The sequence below is a fragment of the Nerophis lumbriciformis genome, linkage group LG13 (assembly GCF_033978685.3).
Source record: "Nerophis lumbriciformis linkage group LG13, RoL_Nlum_v2.1, whole genome shotgun sequence".
NCBI lineage: Eukaryota > Metazoa > Chordata > Actinopteri > Syngnathiformes > Syngnathidae > Nerophis > Nerophis lumbriciformis.
This window is the reverse complement of record NC_084560.2, coordinates 18872921-18896217: the sequence shown is the minus strand read 5'-3', so window position 1 is coordinate 18896217 and position 23297 is coordinate 18872921. Positions and strand designations below refer to the sequence as shown.

Genomic DNA, 23297 nt, shown 5'->3' with positions numbered 1-23297 from the left:
TAGATCGGTTGATATCGGTATTGGTTGGTATCGGTAATTAAAGAGTTGGACAATATCGGATATCGGCAAAAAGCCATTATCGGACATCCCTAGTTATTTGTGTTTTATTTTTTTGACATGCACATTTAAATTGTACTTTATTTTCAAAGCAGATCTCCACTGAAACAGTGCTGCTATTGTCTTAATGATATTGTCTGGTAATGTGTCATTAAAGGGGACCTATGATTATTTTAATCTACATTTAAAACACTTCCTTGTGGTCTCGGTATTTATTGGATAAGCTTTGGTGTAATTTTCTCTCTGCTGTCACTTTTTAACCTTATTTTTGTCTGCAAAAGGGTAGTTTGTGGTGGCGATCTCTTAAGATGCAAATGAACCCCTCCACACACAGATACCTCCACAAGTATCGGAATTCATATTTTGAAAATGTAAACTGTTAAATGTATATCTTAAAGACAAAGGTTTCCGCAACAGTCCGTATTGGACCACAAATACAAAGAAAGTAATCGGTCTGGAGCCGCAAAAAATTAAAAGCCTTATGTATGTGTCTATATTAGCCTACTATCAAAATGACTTTAAAAGTATTTAAGTGTTATAATGAAGACAACACATGATATACGTGTCTATATTAGCTACCATAGCCTACTATCAAAATGACGATGTGTCGGAGGCTGACGCAAATCTTCGGTGACAGAAATGTTGACATGTAATATTTATTCTACACATTTTTACAACATTGGAAAACATTAGTAAAACTTCTCAGAGGATGAGATAACTCCTGGAAATGACTGTCTTAGAATGGCCAAAGGTATAGTTGTGTGTGTCCAAGTTAAAGGAAACGCCAGACTGTCTTCTTTTTCTGGATTTATTACAATCTTTGCAAGCTGGGTAACGTTTGCTGTGGTCTGGAACAACATGGCACACTAACAACTATCAGAAATGCAGCCAATATTACATACAGATAATGTGTCATGAGACATGCAAATATAAATTAAATACACAGAGGACATAAGTAAAGGAAATTAAATGAGCTGAAATATACCTACAAACGAGGCAGAATGATGCAATATGTACATAGAGCTAGCCTAAATAGCATGTTAGCATCGATTAGCTTGCAGTCATGCACTGACCAAATATGCCTGATTAGCACTCCGACAAGTCAATAACATCAACAAAGTTCACCTTTGTGCATTCACGCACAGCATAAAACGTTTGGTGGGCAAAATGGGACAAAGGAGTGGCATAAAACACGTCTTTCTGTGGCAGCGTCGGAGAAAGTTTTACATGCGGAAATTAGTAGGACAAAACTGCACTCGCCAAATACTCTCATCAGTGAAGCATAAACACAAACTTATTAAACAGTGGGATTTCTAACAATTAGGAAGGTTTGTGCCGTGTTTGTCCTCCTACAGAAACCATATTACGACAAAAAATATCTTTTTCACCCCATTTTTTTCCCCATTTCCATACATTTTTGAAAAAACTCCATGGAGCCGCCAGGGCACCGCCAAAGAGCTGCCGGTTGCTGACCCCCGGGTTAGACAGTTGATTTGCGTTTGAGTGCTGCTGGGACAAATTCAATTGCCGAAAATGTCGATTGGTCAAAATGTGAAGGGAAATTGCAGGATTGGACAAAATTGCAGGGATTGGTTGAATTTGGAGCAATCACAACATCAGTAAATCTGTGAAAATCTGTTTTGAGACATTAAAACTGCATGGAAGCGAGCTTGTTTAACACAAATATCCAACATTGTAACAATATTTCAAGTCAGAAAAAAAGGAAATTCATCAAAGGTCCCCTTTATAGTAGAAGCGTAATGTCTGAATTGAATGGAAGCAAATGTTCTTTGAGTCTTTGATGACCTACTTAAAATCAGGAGGTGAGTCTTTGGTAGCTCATGAGTATTGGAGACCCTGGTCCAATGTTCCCTCTAATTTTTCATGTGTGTGAGCAAACGCAAGAACTCCCCGAGCATTCAGTGGAGCCCATGTGAGCAACATCAGACGTGCACACTGTGGCTACACCAGCAGCACACCTGTCCAAACCTGACTAAATAACAAGTTCAATCTCTATCCATCCATCCATTTTCTACCGCTTGTCCCTTTCGGGGTCGCGGGGGGTGCTGGAGCCTATCTCAGCTGCATTCGGGCGGAAGGCGGGGTACACCCTGGACAAGTTCCCACAGGGCCAACACAGATAGACAGACAACATTCTCTTATTATTATAAACAAATGACAGCAGTTATTTCCAGGAGGTTATTTTCTAATATAAGTGTTTAGGCAATAACAAAAAATATTGTTTTTCATGAACTGTGTGCTTGTATTGTTTGTCTGGGTGGAGGTCCTGCTTTGGAAATAGTTTGTACCCCTTTCAGACATTGCATTTAGTTCCCATTAAAACATTCACATGTTGCACAATAAGATGTAAGCAGGGGATCATGTGTACATTCCTGCAACTTCCTGTTTGTAAAAAATGATTAATATTTATAGATTAAGATTCCTAATAAATGACACTAGAATAAGCACACATTTGATTGGTAAATCATAGTGTAACGACCTGGAATGACACTTTATGTGTGGTGTTGGAGTTGTCCAACTTTTTGTGTGGCTGTAAACGCATCACTGGCTAAGTGCCATATGTGCATGTGTTGGCGCAAGTGAGAAAGAGCGAGCGGCTGCTATTGATATAACAAAGTTGCTTTTGGTCTGGTTTGTACTGCAGAAAATGACCACTTTTGCAAGATATAATTTTTTTTAATTATGTTTTGGTGATGATGATTTATTGTTTATGGCCGAAAATAAAGAGTTTTGCTCAGTAAAGTGATCGATGGAATTCATTTCCTCAAAGCGTCTTGACAGACGTTACAATATTTGAACAATGACAACGTTTTCTCTGTCGTGTCAGTGTGTCGAAAATTGTTATGTGCTTATTTGTTTATTTGATTTTGTGCGTGGCATAGATTTGCCATGCGCAGAGGACGCTTGAGCTGTGCGCAATTGCACAGACGCGCACCTTAGAGGGAACATTGCCCTGGTCTATATGTAGCTCAAAAGTCAGCTAAGATAAGCTCCTGCTTACCCATGACCCCAAAGAGGATACGCTGTAGAAAATGTTACTGTATGAACAATAAAATAATACCTCGTGAGTATTTCCAGTTGGAAGATTTCCATTCATGTGGTGTGCACTCCATCCACGGGTTACTCCGTTTGCGTATTCTTTGCTGAACATGCTGTTTTTCATGCTTTTACAGAGGTTTCCCACAGACAGAGCCTACTTTATCGCCAAGGAGCTGCTGACCACAGAGAGGACGTACGTGAAAGACCTGGAGGTGGTGACCGTGGTAAGTGGAGGCTGAGTGCCAACACGTCGCTTTTCTACTCTCGCTGGCCTTTGGAGCAGAACATATTGATTATTTGGGTTAGCTGCTCGGCTGCAGAGCACTGAGGCAGAGCCAGTGACACTTCTCCACACTCGGAAGCGAATCCTCTCCGCACTGATGTGTCACTCTTTCTGTTAAATGAGATAGAAGTGGATTTACACAAGATTTGCCTGCTTATCGCTCACTTTATGTACAAACCCCAAAACCAGTGACGTTGGCACGTTGTGTAAATGGTAAATAAAAACAGAATACAATGATTTGCAAATCCTTTTCAACTTATATTCAATTAATCTGACTGCAAAGACAAGATATTTAACGTTCAAACTGGAAAACTTTATTTTTTGTAAATATTAGCTCATTTGGAATTTGATGCCTGCAACATGTTTCAAAAGAGCTGGCACAAGTGGCAAAAAAAGTTGAGGAATGCTCATCAAACACTTATTTGGAACATCCCACAGGTGAACAGGCTAATTGGGAACAGGTGGGTGCCATGATTGGGTATAAAAGCAGCTTCCATGAAATGCTCAGTCATTCACAAACAAGGATGGGGCGAGGGTCACCACTTTGTCAACAAATGCCTGAGCATATTGTTTAAGAACAACATTTCTCAACCAGCTATTGCAAGGAATTTAGGGATTTCACCATCTACGGTCCGTAACATCATCAAAAGGTTCAGAGAATCTGGAGAAATCACTGCACGTAAGCGATGATATTACGGACCTTTGATCCCTCAGGCGATACTGCATCAAAAAGCGACATCAGTGTGTAAAGGATATCACCACATGGGCTCAGGAACACTTCAGAAAACCACTGTCAGTAACTACAGTTTGTCACTACATCTGTAGGTGCAAGTTAAAACTCTACTATGCAAAGCGAAAGCCATTTATCAACAACACCCAGAAAGGCCGCCGGCTTTGCTGGGCCTGAGCTCATCTAAGATGGACTGATGCAAAGTGGAAAATTGTTCTGTGGTCTGACGAGTCCACATTTCAAATTGTTTTTGGAAACTGTGGACGTCGTGTCCTCCAGACCAAAGAGGAAAAGAACCATCCGGATTGTTTTAGTTGCAAAGTTCAAAAGCCAGCATCTGTGATGGTATGGGGGTGTATTAGTGCCCAAGACATGGGTAACTTACACATCTGTGAAGGCACTATTAATGCTGAAAGGTACATACAGGTTTTGGAGCAACATATGTTGCCATCCAAGCAGCGTTATCATGGACGCCCCTGCTTATTTCAGCAAGACAACGCCAAGCCACGTGTTACAACAGCGTGCCTTCGTAGTAAAAGAGTGCGGGTACTAGACTGGCCTGCCTGTAGTCCAGACCTGTCTCCCATTGAAAATATGTGGCGCATTATGAAGCCTAAAATACCACAACGGAGACCCCCGGACTGTTGAACAACTTAAGCTGTACATCAAGCAAGAATGGGAAAGAATTCCACCTGAAAAGCGTCAAAAATGTGTCTCCTCAGTTCTCAAAGGTTTATTGAGTGTTGTTAAAAGGAAAGGCCGTGTAACACAGTGGTAAAAATGCCCCTGTGACAACTTTTTTGCAATGTGTTGCTGTCATTAAATTCAAACATAATGATTATTTGCAAAAAAAAAATTAAGTTTCTGAGTTCGAACATTAAATATCTTGTTTTTGCAGTCCATTCAATTGAATATAAGTTGAAAAGGATTTGCACATCATTGTATTCTGTTTTTATTGACCAAAACTTTATGCATCAGTCAGATTTCACAGGGAATGTATTAGTGGTCACGCTGGGAAATACCAACACAATAAAATTAGGTTGTATTAGTTATGTTATTAGATTGTGCAGGTGTGCCTAATAGTGTGGCCTGTAAAAATATCCTATATGTTTTAATCATCAGTTCTTTGTAGCATGCATCATTTCTCTCTTCCCTGACACTTTTATCATCTTGTTATCTCCAGCAAAGACTCCTCCTTATCTCATAAATATTTGGGTTGGCTCATGTCCCATCGATGTGCACCATCTCTTTCAAATCCATCTCATTCCTTACTGCGCACTCCTTCTCATCCAAACGACCGGTGCCCTCCTCAAGCCCTTTTCCCAGCTCGTCTCCTTTTAATGATGATGTTTTGTGTCTTATGGGCACATAAAATGCAACATCCTGACATCGTGAAACACCAGATAAGAATGAGCTTGGTTAGTGATTCTTTCACCAAAAGCAAGAGAGGGTAGCAGTGTGCTCATTGTGATTGGGAATGTTTCCATTCAGATGGCCAGAAAGTGTAGAGATAACATTTAAAATGTTCGGTTTCCCAAATGTGGATTTTTTTATTTATTTTTTTGGTATTTCAGTTGTTCCAGAATGCCGTCGGTCAGGATGAGGCCACTCCGGACTCTCTCAAGGACACAATTTTCTCCACCTTTGAGCCACTGCACAGGTTCCACATAGGTTTTCTCAGGGAAGTGGAGCAGAGGCTGGCTTTGTGGTGAGGCTCTACACACACACACACACACACACACACACACACACACACACACACACACACACACACACACACACTTTTGTATTTGTTACCTTCTTGAGACCCCTGAAAAATGCTCTTTAGGACCACCCTTTCTAGATATATAAAGATTTGTATTTACAACATTAATAATATATACCGCATTTTTCGGAGTATAAGTCGCACCTGCCGAAAATGCATAATAAAGAAGGAAAAAAACATATATAAATCGCACTGGAGCCCAGCCAAACTATGAAAAAAACTGCGACTTATAGTCCGAAAAATACGGTACATACGATGCAAATATAAAAAAGCTTGTTGAGAAAAATGAGTTGGAATCTCACAAGAAAAAGGTCACAATTTCACACAAAAAAACCTTAGAATTTTGGCAGTATTATAATAAAAGTCGTCATTTTACTCGACGCAAGTCAAAATTTTACAAGAACTGAACACTTGTGCAATATTATGATAAAAGTTGGAATTTTACTCAATAACAGTCCCAATTTTACAAGATAAGCTTAACATTTTGGCAATTTTATGAAAAGGGTCGTAATTTTACTCGGCAAGTCACAATTTTATAAGAAAACTTAAAAATGTTGGCAATATTATAATAATAATCTGAATTTTACTTGGCAAAATTTTGACAAAAGTCACAATTTTACTCCAAAAATGTCACTAATTTACAAGAACAACTAAAAAAATTGGCAAAATTGTGATAAAAGTCACCATTTTACATAAAAAAAGTAATAATTTTACACAAAAAAAGTAATGATTTTATGAGAAAATATTGCAATATTACAGAAACACAAAGAATATGAGAAATTGTTCCCACTTTTATAAGAAAAAAGTTGACACATTGTAAGAAATAGACTGGTTTTAGTTATTTAAGAAAACTTAAAAATGTTGGCAATATTATAATAATAATCGGAATTCTCCAAAAATGTCACTATTTTACAAGGACAACAAAAAAATTGGCAATGTTGTGATAAGCCTGAATTTAATATGACAAATGTCACCATTTTGCATTAAAAAGTAATAATTCTACATAAAAAAAGTAATAATTTGACATAAAAAAGTAATGATTTTACGAGAAAATATTGCAATATTACAGAAACAAAATGAAAATGAGAAATTCTTCCCAATTTTAAAAGAAAAAAGTTGACACATTGTAAGAAAAAGACTGCTTTTATTTATTTATTTATTTTTTGTTTCTAATTGGTTTTTAATCTTCATTATTTATTTCAAGTTACCGGTATTACAGTATGTCTCTATATACAAAGGGGGAGCACTTCAAATTTTTACACACACTTGTTATTACACATATTGACCAGAGGGGGGTCACTTTTAAAAGCGACACACAGTCAATTAGAAAAATCCCTCCTTTTTGGGACCACCCTCATTTTGATAGATTTCACCAGCAGGGGTGCAAATGAGACATTCTCTATTAGATGCAATGTTATTGGGACCATGACTTATGTCATCACTTGTTCACACCTCCTCATATGGAAGATACTTTTCAATGTTGATGTCTCAAGAACGGTAGAAATACAAGAACACACACATACAAACACACACACACACAAACAACAATGTTTTCAGTTGTGTTTTTTTAGCGCAACCTTGTTTAGGTCTAACCTGGTGCCTCCACATGCCCTTATGGAGCTTTCGTCTCCATGGCAACTGTCATACTGCATAAAAGCAGACATTTTCTAGTCGCCGGGTTTCAGCTGTCTGATCTCTTTAATGATGTTGTGCTTTCCCCAAAACACACTGCACCTCTCACACTAAGCAGCGATGTGTTAAGTCAGTGTGCCGGTCAGAACCTCCGTTTTTTTTTTATCTCAGACTTCGCTTTGGCTTTTTCTGCTAGGGTGCCAATTTACAGCTCAGAGTTAACCTCCTGGCATAAAGCACACTCAAAATGACTCTGAAAGGTTCCTGGCTCATTACATACAAAACACAAAACCAGTGAAGTTGTCACGTTGTGTAATTAAAAATAGAATACAATGATTTGCAAATCCTTTTCAACTTATATTCAATTGAATAGACTGCAAAGACAAGATGTTTAATGTTCACACTGGGAAACTTAGTTGTTTTTGCGAATAATCATTAACTTAGAATTTAATGGCAGCAACACATAGTAAAAAAGTTGTCAAAAGGGGCATTTTTACCACTGTGTTACATGGCCTTTCCATTTAACAACACTCAGTAAACATTTGGGAACTGAGGAGACACATTTTTGAAGCTTTTCAGGTGGAATTATTTCCCATTCTTGCTTGATGTACAGCTTAAGTTGTGGGAGGGATCGAAGATCACGGGCATGCAATGTTGGTTTTCAGCCTTGCCGCTTACGTGCAGTGATTTCTCCAGATTCTCTGAACCTTTTGATGATATTACGGACTGTAGATGGTGAAATCCCTAAATTCCTTGCAATAGCTGGTTGAGAAATGTTGTTCTTAAACAATTTGCTCAGGCATTTGTTGACAAAGTGGTGACCCTCGCCCCATCCTGGTTTGTGAATGACAATGAGTGGTTTTATACCCAATCATGGCACCCACCTGTTCCCAATTAGCCTGTTCACCTGTGGGATGTTCCAAAGAAGTGTTTGACGAGCATTCCTCAACTTTTTTGCCACTTGTGCCAGCTTTTTTGAAACATATTGCAGGCATCAAATTCCAAATGAGCTAATATTTGCAAAAAAATAACAAAGTTTTCCAGTTGGAACGTTAAGTATCTTGTCTTTGCAGTCTATTCAATTGAATATAAGTTGAAAAGGATTTGCAAATCATTGTATTCTGTTTTTATTTACCATTTACACAACGTGACAACTTCACTGCTTTTGGGTTTTGTAGTATATGCACAGGCAGCTGGGCCACAATGCTCACTATTTGGTTAGAAAAGTGAACATAATATGGAGTAGATCTGCTACAGTAGGTACCAAAGCCATTATTGTCCAAATAGCTGACAACACAAGTACCAAGACAATTGTCTTTCCAACACTCAAGCATAGTTTTGGTAGCGTCATAGTCTGGGGGCTACACGAGGGCTGCCGTCACTGAGGAACTGCGGTTTATCGAGGAAAGAGGTTTCCGGTAAAAACCTGTGCTGCTCTGGTGAATTCCATTGTCCATGAGGATCAAGGCGGTGTTGGATAACAATGATGGTCACATAAGAAATTCTCACTCTAGACCAGTGGTTCTCAAATGGGGGTACGCGTACTCCTGGGGGTACTTGAAGGTATGCCAAGGGGTACGTGAGATTTTTTTTAAATATTCTAAAAATAGCAACAATTCAAAAATCCTTTTATAAATATAAATAAAAACCTATCTTTTTTTCCAAATAGTTCAAGAAAGACCACTACAAGTGAGCAATATTTTGCACTGTTATATAATTTAATAAATCAGAAACTGATGACATAGTGCTGTATTTTACTTCTTTATCTCTTTTTTTCCAACCAAAAATGCTTTGCTCTGATTAGGGGGTACTTGAATTAAAAAAATGTTCACAGGGGGTACATCACTGAAAAAAGGTTGAGAACCACTGCTCTAGATCAGGGGTGCCCATTACGTGGATGGCGGAGGGTGTGTCAGTCCATCGCCAGCCAGGCATTAAAAAAATAGACATAAAAATGAGCGATCATCAATCTTCACCAAGACGTCACTTTCGTCACTTGATTGACATTCACGGCACCCAAGGGTCTTGTGAGATGACGCTGGCTGCTGCCAGCTCATTATTAAAACCTCTAAAGGCTAAGTGGCCACATGCGTGGACAGCACCTTTTAGCTCTTATTTCCAAAATTGTGTACACTACTGAATTGGGGTCTTATGGCCACTTATGTGGACACTTATACTGCCATCTGGTGGTGTCAAAAGTGTATAACATACAATGGAATTTGGAGGGAAAAAAAGTGTAAAAATAAGTATTAGCATGTTACTAAACATGAAGTACACGTTTGTGTACTTATGAACGAAGTACATCATATCAAAAGATGATTCTTAGTTTTTATTCTAATGAGGGTCCAATAAGCCCAAATAGCAAAGAAAAATGAAAAAAAGCATGTAAACAAACAGCTTGGGCCTTAAGAGGTTAAGAATTTTTTTTATTCCAACAGACTCTCGTGCCGTACCTGCCGTCGAAACTCGAAAGACCGACTACACAGTTCCTATCTTCACAATAAAAGCGCTGCTCCATCCTGCCTGCACTAACAAAATAAGAGTCTCAGAAAGCTAGCAAGCTACGGAGTTTTCCGCCAGTGTATTTCTTGTAAAGTGTATAAAAAGGAGTATGGATGCTAGACAAATAAGATGGCAAAAAGCAACCACTTTCATGTGGTATTGCACAGAAAGGAGGACTTTTTTCCTCCTCATTTGAAAATGTGGACGTTATCATCACTACTGTCTGATTCCATCCATCCATCCATTTTCTACCGCTTGTCCCTTTTGGGGTCGCAGGGGATGCTGGAGCCTATCTCAGCTGCATTGGGGCGGAAGGCGGTGTACACCCTGGACAAGTCGCCACCTCATCACAGGGCACTGTCTGATTCCAATCAATGCAAGTCATCAGAATCAGCTAATACACCAACTTATATTCTTGTCTTCATGAAAGAAAGGATATGTTAAACATGCTTGTATTATCATTAAACACCTTTAACTGGTTAACAAAAACCTCTCTTTCATAAATAAATAAATATAAATGATATATATGAATGAGGTAGATCCCCTTCCACTTGGTCAATTGAAAAGTAGCTCGCCTGCAGAAAAAGTGTGGGCACCCCTGGTCTAGACAGTTTTGACTCAACTGCTGAATGTTGAGTCATGTTCAATTAATAGCAAATACACTATATTGCCAAAAGTATTTGGCCACCTGCCTTGACTCACATATGAACTTGAAGTGCCATCCCATTTCTATCCTGGAGCATTCAAAGTTCCTTTCACTGGAACTAAGGGGCCAAGCCCATCTCCTGAAAAACAACCCCACACCATATTTCCTCCTCCACCAAATGTCACACTCGGCACAATGCAGTCCAGAATGTAGCGTTCTCTTGGCAACCTCCAAACCCAGACTGGTCCATCAGATTGCCAGATGGAAAAGCGTGATTCATCAGGCCAGAGAAGGCGTCTCCACTGCTCTAGAGTCCAGTGGCGATGTGCTTTACACCACTGCATCATTGGGCTTGGTGATGTATGCCTTAGATGCAGCTGCTCGGCCATGGAAACCCATTCCATGAAGCTCTCTGCGTACTGTACGTGGGCTAATTGGAGGGTCACATGAAATTTGGAGCTCTGTAGCAACTGACTGTGCAGAAAGTCTTTGCACTATGCGCTTCAGCATCCGCTGACCTCTCTCTGTCAGTTTACGTGGCCTACCACTTGGTGGCTGAGTTGCTGTTGTTCCCAAACTCTTCACTTTTCTTATAATAAAGTTGACAGTTGACTTTGGAATATTTAGGAGCGAGGAAATGTCACGACTGGATTTGTTGCACAGGTGGCATCCTATGACAGTTCCATGCTGGAAATCACTGAGAGCGGCCCATTCATTCACAAATGTTTGTAGAAACAGTCTCCATGCCTAAGTGCTTGATTTTATACCAAGTGATTAGGACACCTGATTCTCATCATTTGGATGGATTGCTTAATACTTTTGGCAATATAATGTATATGTGGAAAATTGAAACGTGGTCCATGGTTGTGTAATGACGAGCTTAGAAAGAAGTTTAGATTGAGGCTCAAGTATCAGCAACATCATCTCAGATCATTTGGATCGGTGGCCAAAAGTTAAAAGTTAAAGTACCAATGATTGTCTCACACACACACGAGGTGTGGCGAAATTATTCTCTGCATTTGACCCATCACCCTTGATCACCCTCTGGGAGGTGAGGGGAGCAGTGAGCAGCAGCTGTGTCCACACCCGGGAATCATTTTTAGTAATTTAACCCCCAATTCCAACCCTTGATGCTGAGTGCCAAGCAGGGAGGTAATGGGTCCCATTTTTATAGTCCGATATAGAAGCTGTACATAGACTTCTCTTTTCTTTTCTTTTTAAATATTCAAATTAATTCATCCTCCACATCGAGAGGAGCCAGATGAGGTGGTTCGGGCATCTGGTCAGGATGCCACCCGAACGCCTCCCTAGGGAGGTGTTTAGGGCACGTCCGACCGGTAGGAGGCCGCGGGGAAGACCCAGGACACGTTGGGAAGACTATGTCTCCCGGCTGGCCTGGGAACGCCTCGGGGTCCCACAGGAAGAGCTGGACGAAGGGGCTGGGGAGAGGGAAGTCTGGGCTTCCCTGCTTAGGCTGCTGCCCCCGCGACCCGACCTCGGATAAGCGGAAGAAGATGGATGGAGATGGAAATTAATTGTACTTTATTAAATTTAATTTTACTTTGTTTAATTTTTTTCCCACTGACTACCCTAAAGTATATTGAATGTTTCATTTGTATTGATACCGTGTCATACAATTAAATGTGAAGGGTCTCCTCCACTTTTGTGAGATACTTTTAAATTGATATAGTTTTATTTCAAATATTACGAAAGTAAACTATAAGGCATAGTAAAGACAAAGAATGACTGCACCTACTGGAAATAAGTGGCCACTATTTAAAATACTGCACACAGTGAAGGTTTATTTCAGTTTGCGCTCAAAGGCGACATCTTGTGGTGGATTTTGGTCATTGATTTTTAAGAGCACCTGTAACCATACTGGCTGTTATAAATTAGCATGAAAATAATTGTGGGGGCTTTGTCACTTACAAATTGCTGATGTAAATCTCTTGTAGGGAAGGGCGCTCCAACGCTCATATTAAAGGAGACTACCAGCGCATTGGGGATGTTCTGCTGAAGAACCTGCAAGGCCTGAAGGTGAGCCGTGCTCTAAATCCGAATGTCTCCTCTCCGGGCCCCGCTCTTACATAACTCTCTCCACAGCCACTTGCAGCCGACTTGCACAAGCAGTGCGACGTTCTGATGGAGCTGGAAAAGGCGTGCAAGACGTCCCGCAGGCTGGAGGGTCTCTGCAGGGACTTTGAGCTGCAGAAGGTTTGCTACGTCCCCCTCAATGTCTTCATCCTGAGGCCCCTGCACCGACTGGTGCACTACCAGCACATCCTGGAGCGTTTGTGCAAACATTACCCTGCTACTCATGTGGACTTCAGAGACTGCAGAGGTAAGTCACTCACGGCGTGGCGAAGTTGGCCATGCCAGCAATCGGAGGGTTGCTGGTTACTGGCTACTGGGGTTCAATCCCCACCTTCTACCATCCTAGTCAAGCCTGTTGTGTCCTTGGGCAAGACACTTCACCCTTGATCCTGATGGGTGCTGGTTAGCGCCTTGCATGGCAGCTCCCGCCATCAGTGTGTGAATGTGTGTGTGAATGGGTGAATGTGGAAATACTGTCAAAGCGCTTTGAGTACCTTGAAGGTAGAAAAGCGCTATCTAAGTATAACCCATTTATTTATTATCATTACTAGAGCAGGGTTTTTCAACCTTTTTTGAGCCAAGGCACATTTTCTGCGTTGAAAAAATCCGGAGGCACACCACCAGCAGAAATCACTAAAAAACGAAACTCAGTTGACAGTAAAAAGTTGTTGCCGCAATTGTTGGATATGACTTTAAACCATAACCAAGCATGCATTACTATAGCTCTTGTCTCAAAGTAGGTGTACTGTCACCACCTGTCACATCACACCGTATGAGTTTTTGGCTGTTTTCCTGTGTGTAGTGTTTTAGTTCTTGTTTTGCGCTTCTATTTTGGTGGCTTTTCCTCTTTTTTTGGTATTTTCCTGTAGCAGTTTCATCCTTTTGAGCGATATTTCCCGCATCTACTTTGTTTTAGCAATCAAGAATATTTCAGTTGTTTTTATCCTTCTTTGTGGGGACATTGTTGATTGTCACGTCATGTTCGGATGTATATTGTCTTTGCTCCGCAGTAAGTCTTTGCTGTCGTCCAGCATTCTGTTTTTGTTTATTTTGTAGCCAGTTAAGTTTTAGTTTCGTTCTGCATAGCCTTCCCTAAGCTCCAATGCCTTTTTCTTAGCTCACCTTTTGTTTATTTTTGGTTTAAGCATTAGACACCTTTTTACCTTCACTCTGCCTCCCGCTGTTTTTGACATCGACAAAGCAATTAGCTACCGGCTGCCACCTACTGAGATGGAAGAGTATTACACGGTTACTCTGCCGAGCTCTAGACAACAACACATCATTTGCAGACTATAATTACTGGTTTGCAAAAATATATTTTTAACCCAAATAATTGAATTTAGAAAATCTCCCAAGGCACACCAGACTGTATCTTACAGCACACTTGTTGAAAAACACTGCACGAGAGTACCACTTGCAAATCAAGTTCAATAGAAAACTGAAAGATGGATTGATAGTAGGCTCTTGAGGAAGTCATTAAATTAGCAGTGTGCATATCTTATTAGGACTGATTGCGATGTTTCTCTTCCTGGTTGGTCCGCAGCTGCTCTGGCCGATTTGTCTGAGGTGGTGGAGCAGCTCCAAGGGAGCGTCATGAAGACGGAGAACTTCCAGAAGCTGTTGGAACTTAAGAAGGATTTGATTGGCGTTGACAAGCTCGCTGTTCCTGGTCGGGTACGTTTGTTTATAGTCATTCCTTTTAGTTTTGTTGGGGGTTTTTTCTCACCAATAAGTAAAAACAGCAACTTTTCTTTGCTTTTTCTTAGGAGTTCATCAGGTTTGGCTGCCTCAGCAAGCTGTCTGGAAAAGGTCTTCAGCAACGAATGTTTTTCTTGGTAACACCTCACTTTTTCCCATTAGCTCATAATCGTACTTGCTTAAGTGATTTCATGTGGAAAAAACGATCAACATTTTAGACTTCCCACAGGCTGTTTTTGTAAATGCTTCGATTTTTCGGAATGTTTGAAATGTGCCCATAATATAAAATATGTGCTTGAAATTATACAGCAACAATGTTTTTAATGATAAATACGTACACTATATTGCCAAAAGTATTTGGCCACCTGCCTTGACTCACCTATGAACTTGAAGTGCCATCCCATTCCTATCCTGGAGCATTCAAAGTTCCTTTCACTGGAACTAAGGGGCCAAGCCCATCTCCTGAAAAACAACCCTACACCATAATTCCTCCTCCACCAAATTTCTCACTCGGCACACTCCGAGCAACCTCCAATCCCAGACTGGTCCATCAGATTGCCGGATGGAAAAGCGTGATTCATCAGTCCAGAGAAGGCGTCTCCACTGCTCTAGAGTCCAGTGGCGACGTGCTTTACACCACTGCATCCCACGCTTTGCATTGGACTTGGTGATGTATAGCTTAGACTCAGCTGCTCGGCCATGGAAACCCATTCCATGAAGCTCTCTGCGTACTGTACGTGGGCTAATTGGAAGGTCACATGAAGTTTGGAGCTCTGTAGCAACTGACTGTGCAGAAAGTCTTTGCACTATGTGCTTCAGTATCCGCTGACCCCTCTCTGTCAGTTTACGTGGCCTACCACTTGGTGGCTGAGTTGCTGTTGTTCCCAAAGTCTTCTATTTGCTTATAATAAAGCCGACAGTTGACTTTGGAATATTTAGTAGCGAGGAAATTTCACGACTGGATTTGTTGCACAGTTGGCATCCTATGACAGTTCCACGCTGGAAATCACTGAGAGCGGCCCATTCTTTCACAAATGTTTGTAGAAACAGTCTCCATGCCTAAGTGCTTGTTTTTATACACCGGGCCAAGTGATTAGGACACCTGATTCTCATCATTTGGATTGGTGGCCAAATACGTTTGGCAATATAATGTATATGTGGAGAATTGAAACGTGGTCAATGGTGGTGTAATGACGAGCTTAGAAAGAAGTTAAGATTGAGGCTCAAGTATCAGCAACATCAACAAATATATAGAAGATAGCGGCCATAGTAACCCAGCACACAGGATCATGCTCCTCCTTTCATGGCACAGACCATGGGTTTGATTTGCTACAAGATTTGGAAGAGGAGAGGATTTGGCCTAAAAATCTGATATTGATATTGGATACCGGATGCCTTTTTTGGACTGCGATGTCCACATTGGAGAAAACAGGGGCCTTCATGTCGGGGTTTACTGAAAACCCACACACACCGATCAAAACCTACTTTTTGACTTACACAACCCACTAGAACACAAACTGGGTGTTAACAGAACCCTGATAAAGTTCCTACCAGGCCACAGGCCAAAGAGAAAGAGCATAGGCATTTGAGGGAAGCCCTCAAATCCTGTGGTTACCCCAGTTTGTCATTTGTGAAAAGTGCATCCACTTCCAGAAATAACAAGTACAGAGCGGATGAGGAGGAAGTAGGTGACAGACGCAAAGATATTGTCATTACATATGTAGCAGGTCTATCTGAGAAACACAACATCCCAGTACACTTCAAACCAGGCAACACCCTGAGACAGAGACTAGTGCATCCTAAAGACCGGACACACCACACCCACAAAAACAATCTGGTGTATGCTATCCAGTGTAAGGATGAATGCCCTGATTTGTATGTTGGGGAAACAAAACAACCACTCAGCCGACTCATGGCAAAGAGTAGACGGGCAAACTCTTCAGGCCAAGACTCTGCTGTCTACCTGAACCTCAGTATTGAGAACAAAAGTGTACAGATTCTGGACAGGGAGGACGGATGGGTACGAAAAAGGAGAGAGGGAAGCCATCTATGTCAAGGTTGAAAAAAGAGGATGTGGTCTGCGACACCACCTGTCTCCCACATACAACACTGTCCTTTCAACCATTCCTAAAAGACTCTGCAATTGAGCCCCCAACAAATACCAGGAGTTACAAACATTCTGGTCACAGAAGGTGATCAATATGCCATTTGTTTAAAACTGAACAGAATGCTACCGTGGGGGATTGCGACCATTTTAGACTGGTGGTAGTCGATCCACAGCGATCGTTCTGCCACACAATATCTCAATGCTTAACGAGGGGAAATTACACTTCGATTGTCGTTGGCTTTGACAGTTAGGATTGCTGGTTTGCATCAAAACAGTCGTTTTTTTTCCTCACCACGATAGGGCGAAACCAACCTTGCCCAGGCACACCCTCCTGGTTTTGAAGTGTAAACATTTGGGGTTTTGACACCAGCCGCTGGACTAGATATGACCAGTCTAAGTCTATGAGCACGAACTGATGAAGCCGACTCGGATGAGAGGCAAAACGTCTTCCAAGACAAACCAAACAGTCCAGTTGCGATCGATTTAAATGTCGTGAGATTACAATGACCTGGATGAATGAGAACCTCCATAGACAGATCGGATACCGGCCAGGATATAAGCAACGGCAAATATGGGCTTACATATAAAATGTGATAAAAGCTCCGATACAAGCAGTCCTGCAGCGTGTTTACTTGTGCAAAACTGGACAGTGAGTTTACTTCTAAGGCCCCATATCCATATCTAGTTTACACTGATCAGATTTTTTTGCCAGTCTAATCGCTCCAAAGTGCTTCAAAATCTGATTCAGGCCAAATCAAAAGGGAGTCCTGAATGCGATTGAAATCTGATCTTTTCAAATGTGACTACTTGCCAACCTTGAGACCTCCGATTTCGGGGGGCGTGGTTGGGGCGGGGGCGTGGTTAAGAGGGGAGGAGTATATTTACAGCTAGAATTCGCCAAGTCAAGTATTTCATATATATATATATATATATATATATATATATATATATATATATATATATATATATATATATATATATAAGAAATTCTTGACTTTCAGTGAATTCTAGCTATATATATATATTTTTTTTTTTTTAAATTTTTTTTTTATTATATATATATATATATATATATATATATATATATATATATATATATATATATATATATATGTATATATATATATATATATATGTATATATATATATATAAAAATAAGAGAAATACTTGAATTTCAGTGTTCATTTATTTTCACATATACACACACATAACTCTCATCTACTCATTGTTGAGTTAAGGGTTGAATTGTCCATTCTTGCTCTATTCTCTGTCACTATTTTTCTAACCATGCTGAACACCCTCTCTGATGATGCATTCTGCTTCGTCTCCTTGTTGTGTGCGCAGTTGTGCACTGCACTCTCTAAAAGCCCTAGATGTTATTGTCACATATGCATGTACAGTAGATGGCAGTATTGTCCTGTTTAAGAGTGTCACAACATTGCTGTTTACGGCAGACAAACTGCTTTACGGTAGACGAAAACGTGACTGCTGTTGTTGTGTGTTGTTGCCGCGCTGGGAGGACGTTAATGTAACTGCCTAACAATAAACCCACAAAAGAAACCAAGAAATCGCCCTCCATCATTCTACAGTTATAACATCATTGGGCAGGCACGCTGTTTATATTGTGGGAAAGCGGACGTGAAAACAGGCTGTCGACACGTCACTCAGGTCCACATGGAGCTGGAGGGGGCGTGGCTTCCAGCTCCGCCTGAATTTCGGGAGATTTTCGGGAGAAAATTTGTCCCGGGAGGTTTTCGGGAGAGGCGCAGAATTCCGGGAGTCTCCCGGAAAATCCGGGAGGGTTGGCAAGTATGGCTTTGAGTGAGCGACGTCACTTGTCTAGCACGAGGAAAGACGCAGTCGCCAGCGGATGTGGATATTTCATCACAACATTCCGGTTTCTGTGAGCAAAGTGTATTCAAGAAGACCAGGTTTTTGGTGCACCGCTAGTCAATAGTGCGCAAATAATTGGCTATATGTAATATATGAATATATATTTTGATTCCGAAGAAATAGAGATTGTCGAAGGACCGGAATTGACGCTGTGGGACATTTGCTTACATGTGAGGTGAAATATAAAGCTCCCGTGGATCAACGCTGATGTCTGTGCCTCCTCCACTTAACTTATTAAAAGATTAGAACCCTCCCAAATATATTTCACTATTTACATCCATTCATACATTATATTACTTTCATTTATTTTCACGTGAAAAAACACTAATTTTTAAGGTGTTGCGACTTTTATTTCAATCAATCAATCAATCAATCAATTCCTTTATTGTCATTGTCATAATAACACTTAAAGGGGAACATTATCACAATTTCAGAAGGGTTAAAACCATTAAAAATCAGTTCCCAGTGGCTTATTTTATTTTTCGAAGTTATTTTCAAAATTTTACCCATTACGCAATATCCCTAAAAAAAGCTTCAAAGTGCCTGATTTTAACCATCGTTATAAACACCCGTCCATTTTCCTGTGACGTCACACAGTGATGCCAATACAAACAAACAGCAAGGTATAGCGACATTAGCTCGGATTCAGACTCTGATTTCAGCGGCTTAACACTGTCTGATAAGATAATTACTAACAACTATGAACTAGGTTTACAGCATATGAAATACATTTGGCAACAACACGCACTTTGAGAGTGCAGACAGCCCATTTCAGGCACGCTAAGAACATATATTTTTTCACGATTTCAGCACTCAGGTTAACCATACCTAAATAGACACAAAATACTGCATTACACAAGACTACCCGAATGTACTCGAATGATTGAAAAAAATAAATGTTTTTAAGCTAAATTATTGGTAAACACAGTTTATGTATAATAATTTACGTAAAACCGTGAGTAATGAATAAAGTTTTCATCAATTAATATATTCTGTAGACATACCCTCATCCGCTCTCTTTTCCTGAAAGCTGATCTGTCCAGTTTTGGAGTTGATGTCAGCAGGCCAGGGAAGCTAGGGTCGATATTCTTCTCTTGATCATCTTCGGTGGCATAAGCGACGGTGTGAGCCAAGACATCCAGGGGGTTTAGCTCGCTCGTCTGCGGGAACAAACTGCCGCCATTGCTTGCCGTGCTACCGAGGTCCTTTGTCCCTTTATTGTTCACACACTCCGGAAGATTCAATGGGGGTCTGGCGGCAGATTTCTTTGACTTTATCGTTGGAAATGCATCTGCTTTGAGTGTCGCAGGATATCCACACATTCTTGCCATCTCTGTCGTAGCATAGCTTTCGTCGGTAAAGTGTACGTAACAAACGACTGACCATTTCGTCGGCTTTCCCCACAGCCTCGTATTTTGAACAAATTTCGTCCAATTTCTTGCCACTTTCGCATCTTTGGGCCACTGGTGCAACTTGAATCCGTACCTGTTCGTGTTGTTACACCCTCCAAAAACACACCGACGAAAGTGAGAAAATGGCTGATTGCTTCCCGATGTGACGTCACGATGTGACGTCATCGCTCCAAGAGCGAATAATAGAAAGGCGTTTAATTCGGCAAAATTCACCCATTTAGAGTTCGGAAATCGGTTAAAAAAAATATATGGTCTTTTTTCTGCAACATCAAGGTATATATTGACGCTTACATAGGTCTAGTGATAATTTTCCCCTTCAAGTCATACATGAACAATGAGATTTTGTTTGAGCTTTGTCCAGCGGCATAGAAACTGCATTGATGTGCAGGTTGACAATAGTTTACATTTTAGCATTTAGCATTGTCAGGAAGATCGCGATAAGAGGGACGTGGGGGTGGGAACAGTCGGATGTCTGATGGGTGTTACGTTGATGTTGCAGCAATGCAATGTCCAGAGCACAATTATTGAGGTGGTGAAGAGTGAGGTAATAAGATGGTCCGGGGCAGCAAAGGGGCAGGCTGTTCATTTAGCAGTCTCACAGCCTGGGGATACAGACTGTGAGACATTCTGGTGGTCCTGGCGCGAATCGATCTATACCTCCTTCCAGAGGGTAGCAGGTTGAAGAGGCCATGTGCTGGGTGGTATCTGTCCTTCAGGATGTTGTGTACTCGCTTTAGGCAGCGAGTTGTGTACATGGCACTCATCTCTGGGAGTATCGTCCTTGTAATTTTCCCCGCCGCTTTAACCACTCGCTGGAGGGCCTGTTGGTTCGCTTTAGTGCGTCTAGCAAAGCACACTAAAAATCTGTAAGTGAGGACACTGCTGATGGCACAGTTGTAAAAGTTGACCATTGATTTCTGCGGAATTTGATTTTGTAGTAGTAGTGACTTCCTTTGTTTTCGCTTTATATAAGTGCGCATGCAAGTGACGTGGAGGCCACATTGGGGCCTGTGCGCGTTTACACTGGAGTCTGATGAAAAAAAAATCACATTTTACTTGCAGTGTAAGCAGTCAGCTGAAGAACAATCTGTTTGAAAAAAAATCTTATTTTGGCCACTTTGGCCTGCAGTATAAACGTAGTATAGATGTCCCCCAATAAGCCCATATGGTTGGTATTTTCTGGTATTTTAGTCAAGTCACTTGACCGAACCTTTTCTAACATTTCACACTACAAAATAAAAGTATGTGCTATGATTCGTGCTCCAATATCAGTATTGTATCAAAAGTGATAATAATTCATGCAGCCATCTATGAGTATTTTCTTCTTAATAAATAAATAGAGGAAAGTATTATGATGGAATATGTTTGTAAAATATAATAATTTGATTATTTAAATTCAAAGTGCAAAACATAGTCTTATTAGACTTAGACAAACTTTATTGATCCACAAGGGAAATTGTTCCACACAGTAGCTCAGTTACAAAGGATGGAAAGGATAATGCAGGTATAATGTAGACTAAAAATGTACCATAGTAGCAATATAAAATATAACATATATGTAATATGTACATATTATGTATACATTATATAATATATACTGATATATTATCCCCCGGGAGGAGTTGGACGAAGTGGCTGGGTAGAGGGAAGTCTGGGCTTCACTGCTTAGGCTGCTGCCCCCGCGGCCCGACCTCGGATAAACAGAAGAAGATGGATGGATGGATGGATGATATATTATATTAAATTATATTTTATATAATATATAACAAATTACCATGTATAATATTACAGTATATGTAACAGCTGCAGCGTAAAATAAAGAGTAGATCCAGCAGAAAATATACATTATAAACAAAGAGAGGTAGCTAACATAGAATTATATGCACCAAATGATAATATAAATACATTTAATAAAGTCAAATACAAATAAGGCAACAAGAGAAGTGTCCTTCACTTCTCTTTTGTAAAGTAAATCTGAACAGCCGATATGGGCATCTACAAACCCCGTTTCCATATGAGTTAGGAAATTGTGTTTGATGTAAATATAAACGGAATACAATGATTTGCAAATCATTTTCTACCCATATTCAGTTGAATATGCTACAAAGACAACATATTTGATGTTCAAACTGATAAACTTTTTTTTTTGTGCAAATAATCATTAACTTTAGAATTTGATGCCAGCAACACGTGACAAAGAAGTTGGGAAAGGTGGCAATAAATACTGATAAAGTTGAGGAATGCTCATCAAACACTTATTTGGAACATCCCACAGGTGAACAGGCAAATTGGGAACAGGTGGGTGCCATGATTGGGTATAAAAGTAGATTCCATGAAATGCTCAGTCATTCACAAACAAGGATGGGGCGAGAGTCACCACTTTGTCAACAAATGCGTGAGCAAATTGTTGAACAGTTTAAGAAAAAACATTCTCAACCAGCTATTACAAGGAATTTAGGGATTTCACCATCTACGGTCCATAATATCATCAAAGGGTTCAGAGAATCTGGAGAAATCACTGCACGTAAGCAGCTAAGCCCGTGACCTTCGATCCCTCAGGCTGTACTGCATCAACAAGCGACATCAGTGTGTAAAGGATATCACCACATGGGCTCAGGACAGAAACCCACTGTCAGTAACTACAGTTGGTCGCTACATCTGTAAGTGCAAGTTAAAACTCTCCTATGCAAGGCGAAAACCGTTTATCAACTACACCCAGAAACGCCGTCGACTTCGCTGGGTCTGAGCTCACGGGGTTTGTACATCAACTATATGATTTGCCTGAGAAGCTGGACAGGACAAAAAAAAAAAGAATAAAAGTGATAATAATTCAAAACATTTTAACCAGAACCATTCTTGTGATTGACTCGCTGTGGCGACCAGTCACAGGAAAAAGCTGGAAATGGAAATGGAATTTAAACACATGCTTACACACATAATTTCCCTTAAAATTGTCTTCATCATATAAAATACAATCTTTTAACCAGGCTTTTTTTTCATTTTGTTTGTTTCATTATTTAGTTTTATTTTTCTAATAGCTGATGATTGTTTAAAAACATTGTACTAATTGCATGATGTCATCTGTTTTAACCTGCTTGCTTCTAGTATTCTCATAGTTTGTATTTGTAATCTAATGTTCAATGTTTACTTCTATCGATCTATTTTCTATTCTGATTCTAGCTTAGATCAGCCACCAGTTTAGAAGATTTGATATTAACTTGTTTCCTTCTCCCTTCGCTGTAGTTCAACGACGTTATTTTGTACAGCGGTCGAGGGATGACGGCCACCAATCAGTTCAAAGTTCACGGGCAGCTTCCGCTTCATGGCATGACAGTAAGAGTCTTATGTTAAATTGGAATCAAATGACCGTCACCAGTCTTTCATTAGTTCAAATAAGTAGCAATAGAATATATAGTA

General features: G+C 40.3%; 1 protein-coding gene across 1 annotated transcript in view; it reads left to right on the top strand.

Annotated features, from left to right (window-relative positions):
- The window catches only part of LOC133613774 (FERM, ARHGEF and pleckstrin domain-containing protein 1), a 197137-nt gene that overhangs the window by 149356 nt on the left and 24484 nt on the right, over window positions 1-23297 (top strand). The window contains exons 15-21 of the mRNA XM_061971552.1: window positions 3252-3341; window positions 5705-5838; window positions 12631-12712; window positions 12779-13016; window positions 14313-14443; window positions 14536-14604; window positions 23124-23213. Coding sequence (XP_061827536.1) covers window positions 3252-3341; window positions 5705-5838; window positions 12631-12712; window positions 12779-13016; window positions 14313-14443; window positions 14536-14604; window positions 23124-23213 — 834 coding nt within the window. The remainder of the gene's footprint in view (window positions 1-3251; window positions 3342-5704; window positions 5839-12630; window positions 12713-12778; window positions 13017-14312; window positions 14444-14535; window positions 14605-23123; window positions 23214-23297) is intronic.